Genomic DNA, 9604 nt, shown 5'->3' with positions numbered 1-9604 from the left:
TACTCCTCCCCCACGATCTGTACCCAATTAGAGGAGGAGTTGAGCAAGTGGCTGGAGTGCAGATTGACTATAGAATTAGAACTGGAAGACTAGACTCTGAGTGGAGACTATACTTCTTTAGTTTAAATATGTCTGTTCCTTCTGAGAAAGCCAAGCGATACGATAGGCAGTTGAGACTGTGGGGTGATCATGGGCAAGGCTGTCTTGAGGATGCTCACATCTGCTTGATCAACGCCTCAGCCACTGGGACTGAAATACTGAAAAACTTAGTGCTTCCAGGCATTGGAGCCTTCACAATAGTAGACAGTAACAAAGTTCGCGAGAGTGATTTAGGAAGCAATTTTTTTGTCACTGCCAATGCTGTTGGAAAATTCCGAGCCGAAGTTGCTGTCGAACTGCTGGTCGAATTGAACACGGAAGTCCGAGGAAATTTCATTGAAGACAGTGTTGAATCGCTTCTTGACTCGAATCCTAATTTCTTCGATACGTTCACATTGGTTGTAGCCACAGATATTCCCGAAAGCACCTTGCTGAAGTTATCCCAAGCTCTTTGGAAAGCATCCACTCTGCTTCTTGTTGCATGGTCGTATGGTCTTTTAGGGTATATCCGAATCAGCTTTCCACAACATGAGGTGATTGAAGCGCATCCGGATAATTCTCATAACGACCTTCGATTGGATTGCCCATTTCCCAGCCTAGTCACCTACATGGATCAAATTGACCTTGACAACTGTGATAACACTGCACATGGAAATGTGCCTTATCTCGCTGTGCTCTACAAGTACATTAAGAAATGGAAGGACGCCCATAATGGTGAGATGCCTAGAACATACAAGGAGAAAAAAGAACTGAAAAGTGTGATTGAGGATGGAATTCGAAAGAATGAAGATGGAGTTCCGCTTGATGAAGACAATTTCCAAGAGGCGATGACAAATTTGAACGGTATTATTGTGCCAACTCAAATCTCGTCTGTTGTTCAACAAATATTCGATAACCCCTGCTGTGATCACATCTCTCCAGATTCTAGTGATTTTTGGCTGCTTGCTCGAGCTGTGAGGGAGTTTGTAACCAATGACGGTTGTGGACGTTTGCCTCTCCGTGGTTCCATTCCAGACATGACTTCCTCCTCTGACCTCTACATAAGCTTGCAGCGTGCATACCAAAGTAAGGCAAGAGAAGATCTTGAAAGTGTGTCTGATCATCTTGGGCAGCTCTTGGTGTCTTTAAACAAGCCTTCCAACTCCATTCCAGAAAATACGATCAAGTTGTTTTGTCGAAATGCTGCATTTATTCGAGTTCTTCGTTATCGATCGATAGAGACTGAATTACATAGCCCAAATGTCGATGAACTGCGCAGGAATCTGGATAACCCTGACAGTGATATTGTGTACTATGTCTTACTTAGAGCTGCTGCACAGTATTACTCTATATTCAAGTACTATCCTGGAGGAAAACGAGGTCCTATTGAAGCAGATGTGTTGCAAATGAAAACCAGTGTGGCAAACTTACTTCAACAATGGGGGCTGCCCATGTACTCTGTTCGTGATGATCATATCACTGAGTTCTGTCGATATGGGGGAGGTGAGATCCACTCAATTGCTGCCTACATTGGAGGAGTTGCTGCCCAGGAGGTGATCAAGATCATTACCAAGCAGTATGTTCCTTTGAACAATACCTACATTTACAATGCTGCTTCATGCACCTCTATGACTGTTGAACTTTAGATAAAGATGTATGTATGACTGTTGAGCTTTAGAAAAGATGTATGTATGTAGATGCTGATCTAGAATTTTGGTTTAGTTCAGAGGATCCTGAGGGTTGGTCATATCCAAATGTAGAAATGTGTGTGCATAGAGAAAAGATACACGAAATACCCTCTGACAGTGACACTGGAAAGTGATTAGCGCAGCTACTGTAGCAAACCGTATAAAGGGTAATTTTCATGGGGCAAAATATTCGTGGTTTTTGTGGTTTAATTAATATTGCTGAACCACAAATATTTTGTCCCCGCTATACTGTAGTCGAGTCACACTCAGAAACTAAGATATTAGCCAGTTGTTGCTGCACTACAACATAAGTATATAGTTTATATTGGAAGGTAAAACGCTCAGTGGAATGCAAAAAATTAATGTGTTATGAATTGGAGGTTACAAAGAAAATGAGAAAAGTATTTACTGTGGAGATCATTACCACACCACACCAGAATGGATGAAAGGGGTAAACGTAAGAAAGACAGGCAACCTAAAGCATGTTTTTACTGCAATGAGAGCGGGCATATCAAAGCCAATTGCCCAAAGAAGAAACAGGATGAGCGTAATCGAAGTTTGAAGTGCTTCAAGTGTGGTGAAATAGGTCATTTCCAGAGAAATTGTACCCAGCTTCACAGTAGATCTACTCATGATGGCTCTACTTGTGGTGTATCAAATGGCAAACCAAGAAAAGAAACACCACCAGTAGAGTATTCAGTCACAAGCGACACTAAGAAAATTACTTGTGTATCTGGTGCCTCTGCCAAAGCCATACGTAGCGATGACGAGGCCAAAGCAGAACATACTCAATTTCCACCTTTCATTGATACTCATTGTCATTTGGAGTACGTTTTCACCAGGTATCACCACCAAAGCACTTTCCAAGCATTCATGGAAGCTAACAAATACCAAGAAAACTTTGATGGGTGTATCTCAACATTTTGTGACCCAGCTGCTTTCTCAAGCTTTGGAGTCTGGCAAGATCTCTTGATGGAGCCGAATATCTGGGGAGCCTTTGGCATTCACCCTCACAATGCGAAGTACTACTACAGCAGTGGTCCAGATCTGGAAGACAAAATTCTTAAATGCATTGAGCACCCCAAGTGTGTAGCTTATGGAGAGATTGGGCTGGACTTTGCAGACCATTCTCCTTCTGATCAGCAGACACAGAGAGAAGTCTTAGTCCGCCAGCTCCAACTTGCCATCTCATTTTCCAAGCCTCTTCTTTTCCATTGTCGAGATGCTGACGATGAGCTGCTTCACATTATCTCCGAGTATGTACCGCGAGAATGGAAAATTCATTTACACTGTTACACTGGCTCAGAATCAACGGCCATCAGTTTCTTGGAAAATTTCCCCAATCTGTATTTTGGTGTGTGTGGAAATGTCACGTATCGTAAGAATAATGATCTTAGGCAAATGGTTACTAACTTACCAACACAGAGGCTTGTCATTGAAACAGATGCACCCTACAATACTCCTGCTAATATTTCTAGAAATTGCCGTTTTAGTCATCCTGCTCATGCGTTTTATGTTGCTAAGGAGATTGCTGCACTGAAAAAGGCAGATCTTTCAGAAGTACTCATAACTATCAGGGAGAACACCAAGAAACTGTATAGCATATGAAAATACGTGCTAAAAAGCTATGGACGTCACGCGCATGCATAATTATTCTGGCCGATCCCCACCCCTCCCCCCACAAGTGTTATTTTTTAAGTAAATGAATTTCGATTCTTTGTCATGCACATGTATAATAATTTTTATACATATACAAGCATAATAATAGAGGTCACAGTTGTATCTTAGGAGTGTCGTTTTTTATGTGAAGGAATTTCCTTTTTACAATCACAAATCATAAAAATTAATACTAATGAACTACTGGGTTTAGGGGTTCTGCTCTTATCTCTGACAAGTTCAATTCAGCTTCCATTTCTTCATCAACTTCCCCCACCACAGCACTGCATGAAATACATAGGTTGTAAAAATAATGTCTAGCAATACAGTTGGTACAAGAGGTTTTGTCCATTATTCGGAGGTGTCCATTGTTCGAAGGTTTAATAATACATCATCATTATAATGTTACGTTACACAAAATAATGTTGTGCTGATCGCGATGCCTCGGTGGAGGTGCAAAGCTACATAACATAAAGCTACACCGATTATTTTTACATTATTATGCCTCGGTGCGCATGCGCAAGCGAGGTATACGGTAGTGTGTTTGTGTTTATTATTATACCACGATGAGCATTAATTAATTTTGCTGCATGCAGGCAGAATACAGTGAAACTTAAAGAGCGGGTTATGATCGACCAGGATTGTTGTTAAAAACAATTGATGCCAAAAGTCCAAGTCTAATATTTAAGCTGGCTGCATCAGCAGAGTTGCAGCTCTCTTCTCACTCTTGCTGCTACCAATAGCTAGCGTTTTAGTGCAGATCTACCGTACTACTGGAATGTGCATCAAACATCTCACTTTGCAACAATAAAATCCGCAAAACCTACTAGTAAACACACACGATCCTTGCCAGAATGCAATCCTGGTCGATCATAACCCGCTCTTCAAGTTTCACTGTACTTCTGGATTCTGCCTGCATTCAGCAAAATTAATTAATGCTCATCGTGGTATAATAATTATGTGTATAAAAGACACGTCACGTCCTCCACCTGTAGTTGCTTTCTGTCTCTAATTATAGCAGGTTACAGTATACTAATTGCTCGTGAATAATTCATAAGATATTTATTTCTCATCACTACATTATTTTTGTAACTTGCAATGAATAGTACAATTAATAGTATGGCTAAGAGTGCAATAATATGGGATTAATAGCACGAGTAACAATTAAGCAATGGCAAGGATACTAATTGCACGAGGCATAGCCGAGTGCTATTAACCTTGCCAGTGCTTGTTATGAGTGCTATTAATCCCTTATTGCACGAGTAGCCATACTATTGATTGTTAATCGTTTGTGATGCAGTTTTAAGGAAATTTTTAAGCTGCAGTTTCAGTGAAAAAATTAGCCGCGGCCGTTATTTGAACGTGCGGTCGTCAAGGCAGTAATTGCACGTCGTCTTAACGACGTGCAATTACTGCCTTGACGACGTGCAATTACTGATACGCGATTAATCACTGTGATTCCAGTGAATAATAGGACAACATGCGATTATCAATGAAAAGAGAACATGAAGCAATGCTAGCTATTATTGCTGAGATGCTTAGAATTGACGCAGAGTGACCATTGCCAGATGAGAGCCATTTTACTAGCATTGAACACCCACGAAAATTTGAGCGTGGTTGGAACAGTATACCGTAACCTTAATAAGCGGCACCTCTTTTACAAGAAGTAAGGTAGAACACATGGTGCATGCTCACATATTGTCGCCTCTGATGATGTAGAGGCCCAGTTGTACTACTTCAATGCCGATTCCACTGGAGAACACTCTCTCATGGCTGGCCGACAGTATCAGGTTGATGGTCTGGTCAAATCCCTTCAGTGTACCCTATAAGATCATCAACGACCATTTCAATCTCTCTATATAGTGCACAACGTACATACTTACTACAATAACTCTTCCATCAGATGTAATCACCGAGATAGTTTCTGCAAAATTAAGAAAGGAATCGGAGGTCTTAATATGCATGCATGTAAGACACATCATAAAACACACTCGATTGCTTACTGTTCACTAGTGGTTCAAGAGTGCTCACAGCCATACTGAACTGCACATTGGTACTTGCAGATTGATTTAGACCACACCCATTCCCCTCCCATGCAAGAACACTATTGTGACGTCACCAACCATTGACGTGGCAGGAGCCACCGTGGATGAAGAAAGGTGGAACAGGCCAACCCGTCTCTTTTTACACAGTTTAAAGCGACCTATTGATCAGAGAATTCACTGTTCACTGTTCAGTAAGAAAGCATTGAAATGGGATTAACGATATCAAGCTTGTGGGACAGGTTGTTTGGAAGCAAGAGTATGAGAATTCTCATGGGTAAGTGTAAATATAAACCTGTCCGTTTATAATTTATATTATGTCAATCTTGCAGTTGGGTTAGATGCTGCGGGTAAGACAACCATACTCTACAAACTCAAACTTGGAGAAGTTGTCACTACGATTCCGACGATAGGTAGGTTTTAATTAATAGCCGGACCAGGCCGTTTGTTGTCTGAAGGAATGCCTGGTCCAATGTAGAACTCGTCTAATTGGTCCAGGAATTTCTTGGGCCTGCAACAACCATACTTACCCGTGAATATCATTATGATGCTTACAGTAACATGCAGCTAGCATATAGTATTGTAGCCTCGATTCCAGGCCGCTCTTGCTCGAAGAGAGCGAAGAGAGAGCCTGGTATCGACTGTTTGCGCATGCGCCACCTATTACCCAGAAAGTGGGTAATTCAGATACTATTGTATTTGCTCAGTAAAACAATGACGTCACAACGAACGGAAGTGGATTGAAGAAAGTGGATAGAAGGTTTCTAGCCCGTGTGATAGCATTCTAATAGCTACCCTTAGCCTACTATGTTAACAAAGGACTCACAGCCTGCAACAGTGTGGATAACAATCCTCTGAACGGAGGGGAAGGCTGACAATAGCCTATATGGATAGGCCACGCCCATCTGACACTAACCTTGGTGAAAGTCGACTCTATCAGAAAGAAATTGCTGCTGTAACCAATACAGCTCTGTCTCTAGCTAGCTAGCTATATAGCTCTGTGTCTGACTTTTAATATGAAGAGTATTCTTTGTCTGTATAATAATTATGTTATTCAGGATATAATTCGGGTAAAAATTCAGTTTAATGGAAAACATTACGGGAATATTATCCAATAATTTTGCGCATGCGCAAGCAGTCAGTAGCAGGCCTAATAATTAGGCCTTGTGAAGGAGGCTAATAGTATTGTTGTGTTTACGGTTACCGCAATCATGTTCACAACTACTTGAGCCTAACCACTTGCTAACTCAGCTAGCCAACATTAGAACTTGACCAGGTGTTGTTTCAGACAACAAACGGCCTGGTCTCGAGGCTAGGTTTTAATAATACATTGACGTCTGTGATAGCTAAATGGATAATGTTTTGTGCACAGGCTTCAATGTTGAGACAGTTGAATACAAGAACATCAGCTTCACGGTGTGGGACGTGGGTGGTCAGGACAAGATCAGACCACTATGGAGGCATTACTTCCAGAACACAGATGTGAGAAAGAATGCCTGGGGTCCCAAATAATACACACTGTTAATCATTGCGGCATCATAAAATGTGAAAGGAGTGTTTCGTTCTTTAATGTTACCTCGGCTCCTCATTCTGGGGAGTACCTTGGCTTCCAACATTTCCTTAAAGTCATTGACTTTGGTATTCTTTTTTTAGGGGCTAATATTTGTAGTTGACAGCAATGACAGAGAACGAATTGATGAGGCCAAGGATGAACTCAAAAACATGGTGAGTTAATCTTTCTGAGTACACAGCATAAACATTTTCATGTGTACATGTTACATGTATGTAACATAATTATGTACAAGACATGTATACATGTTTGTCTTGAAAGTTATGAGTTTTCTCTCAGCTTGTAGAAGAAGATCTGAGGAAGTGTGTAATTCTGGTATTTGCGAATAAGCAGGACCTACCCAACGCTATGTCAGTGTCTGACATACAGGAGAAACTAGGGCTGTCGTCACTGCGATCACAACAGGTATGTTGATAATAAAGTACCGTGTACCGGGTTTTGCATGCGAGGCTATTTCGATTACAAATTGTGCGTTTTAGCATAAGCTAATAGTGAGCATGCATGTGCATGCAATTTGCAATTGATAGAAACGCAATTAGTCAAATCCATGACTAGAAGCCTATATATATAGAAACTCTTATTTCGATCCTTGAGCACATTGTGTATTGTGTATAAGTACGTTTTGTCAAAGAGACAGTCTAGTTATATCGAAAACCGTAGTCGTTCTAATTACAATAACCGCCCTAATACAAGCACACCACTTGAGCGTTTACCATTAATATTCCAAATTGCTAACGTTTTGGCTGACTCTTATTAGCCTCGATCCCTGGTAGCTGTAGTTTTGTTGTGCTATATTGCAATGCTTTTAATACGGTCTACTAACGTACCAGCACTGCTGAACCATAGATTGAAAAGAAAGGGGATTGGAAACGAAAATTTTTGCGTGAAACACTCCGCGTTATAGGGCGTGGCTAAAACTACAAAGGGATTATTTTATAGTCAGCATGCTCATTACCTGTCTTGGCTGCCATACAATGTGCTGTACATATATAGAAATGGTGAAATTAATCACTTTTAATGTTGAATATTTTAAAAAGTAAAGAGAATAATATTATAGCTCTAAAAGGTCGACTAAGCAAACCAACCACTATCACTAAACAGCTATAAAAGAAGGAATAGCCCTTACTATGAAGTCGTGAGAGGTCAAGGCCCGTGGTGTGTCTAAAAGTATACTAAAGCAGTTTGAAGGACTATTCTGCAAACGTTTATGAACAGTAAAGCTTATCCATGGCATGAAACCATTCTATATAGCACTTAGATACATAATAACCAAGTCAAGCAATATCTTTTGCTGTTTAGGCTTCGCAGCAGGGAAAGAGAAAAGTTGACATGGAGTAATTCAAGCTATACTCAACAAAAACTAGTAAAGACAGCGGACTTAGACAAGTTACAGCTTGTCAGTGGTGTAAACTTACTTCTCTAGAGTAACCTCCCAGCCTCTGAGTGATCGCTAGTGGATAGGAGAGCTAGAAACAGTTGAAATACAACCAGAGTACGGTCAAAACAAAAATAATCGCGACCGCGAAGTCATAACGCGGAGTGTTTCAACCATTTACACACAGGGAGGCCTGGTCGTTTCCAATCCCCTTCCTTTTCAATCTATGGCAGAACGTACTTAACTTAGCCTAATTCCCAGGCTCTCCTTTTTTTGTTCCTTGTCATAATCGTTCAATAACATAAATATTATACGGTATAATTAGAGGAATAAAGAAAGAATAGAGGTAAAGTTAAGAAAAAGGAGAGCCTGGTATGCGAAGTCATGTGACGGTAGAAGGGTGAAATTGAGCGTGTGCAGGTAGACGTTGAGATATTGGACTGCCCCCACACCTTGATCTCCATGACTAGTAGCAGGACTGGTGGACATGCAGGACCATAGACATGGAATTGGCAAGCAGTTTTACAAGCTTGCTAGCTATAGCCTACCTACTATTCAGTTTCAGTTTTGTTGTGCCATGCTGAGATCTGCTAGACTAATGCTGGTTCTGCACTGAGCTTGGTGTCTCAAGCTCAGTCTGCGCTCCTGGCTTTACTTAGTAATGCATGGGCGAATACTCTACATCACGATTGTGGGCTACATATCGCCCACGTTCATAAAAATGTATGTAGATCACGCGACTTCGCATACCAGGCTTTACTTTTTCTTTCACGTAGCATTTGTACAATACAAAAACAACTCGTTGGGTATACATAATTTTCTGTCTACTACTTGCTCCTTCGTAGTGGTACATACAGAAAACGTGTGCAACTGAAGGAATAGGTCTGTACGAAGGTCTGGATTGGCTCTCACAACAACTGCAACAATCTTAGCCCTTTTTTTGTTTGTGTAAATTCCGGTACTGTGTACCCTCTATCTTACATATTAATACATGTAGGCTCAATTCTCAGAATATTAAATTATTCTTTTGTGTGTAAAGGACATGCTTACAGTTACAGCTATATAATTTATTGTAATTACAATGTTTTATTATTGTCAAAGTTGTTAATTATAAAAAGTCGTGCATACATGACATGAAAATAAAGGCTCTGGTTTTGTATGAAAAACCAGGAGCGATTTAGAATCAAAGAGAGGG

The 9604-nt window shown here is 40.7% G+C and overlaps 4 protein-coding genes across 5 annotated transcripts; 3 read left to right on the top strand and 1 right to left on the bottom strand.

The window, feature by feature from the left end:
- The first annotated feature begins 5 nt into the window (after positions 1 to 5).
- LOC135345957 (NEDD8-activating enzyme E1 regulatory subunit-like) lies at positions 6 to 1807 on the top strand. The gene has a single exon (XM_064543415.1). It carries the CDS (start codon positions 129 to 131, stop codon positions 1722 to 1724), a length of 1596 nt encoding a protein of 531 aa, XP_064399485.1. The 5' UTR covers positions 6 to 128; the 3' UTR covers positions 1725 to 1807.
- Positions 1808 to 2044: 237 nt separating this feature from the next.
- LOC135345966 (putative deoxyribonuclease TATDN2) lies at positions 2045 to 3613 on the top strand. The gene has a single exon (XM_064543433.1). The coding sequence runs from the start codon at positions 2205 to 2207 to the stop codon at positions 3372 to 3374; it is 1170 nt and encodes a 389-aa protein (XP_064399503.1). The 5' UTR covers positions 2045 to 2204; the 3' UTR covers positions 3375 to 3613.
- Positions 3544 to 5579, bottom strand: LOC135345981 (U6 snRNA-associated Sm-like protein LSm8). Of its 2 annotated transcripts, none has more exons than XM_064543454.1 (4): positions 5426 to 5579; positions 5306 to 5346; positions 5118 to 5245; positions 3544 to 3706 (listed from the first exon to the last, which is right to left on the bottom strand). In XM_064543454.1, the coding sequence occupies exons 1-4, from the start codon at positions 5457 to 5459 to the stop codon at positions 3616 to 3618; spliced, it is 294 nt and encodes a 97-aa protein (XP_064399524.1). In that variant the 5' UTR covers positions 5460 to 5579; the 3' UTR covers positions 3544 to 3615. The 2 variants fall into 2 exon arrangements, with proteins under 2 accessions (XP_064399524.1, XP_064399523.1); XM_064543453.1 differs by having other exon boundaries at positions 5414 to 5490.
- Positions 5580 to 5597: 18 nt separating this feature from the next.
- LOC135345978 (ADP-ribosylation factor 4-like) lies at positions 5598 to 9509 on the top strand. The gene is made up of 6 exons (XM_064543448.1): positions 5598 to 5741; positions 5797 to 5877; positions 6837 to 6946; positions 7118 to 7189; positions 7314 to 7439; positions 9255 to 9509. The coding sequence occupies exons 1-6, from the start codon at positions 5675 to 5677 to the stop codon at positions 9339 to 9341; spliced, it is 543 nt and encodes a 180-aa protein (XP_064399518.1). The 5' UTR covers positions 5598 to 5674; the 3' UTR covers positions 9342 to 9509.
- Positions 9510 to 9604: the final 95 nt, after the last annotated feature.

The sequence above is a fragment of the Halichondria panicea genome, chromosome 13, assembly GCF_963675165.1.
Source record: "Halichondria panicea chromosome 13, odHalPani1.1, whole genome shotgun sequence".
Lineage (NCBI taxonomy): Eukaryota > Metazoa > Porifera > Demospongiae > Suberitida > Halichondriidae > Halichondria > Halichondria panicea.
Note: the sequence above shows the minus strand (reverse complement) of the source record. Positions and strands in the feature narration are given on the sequence as shown.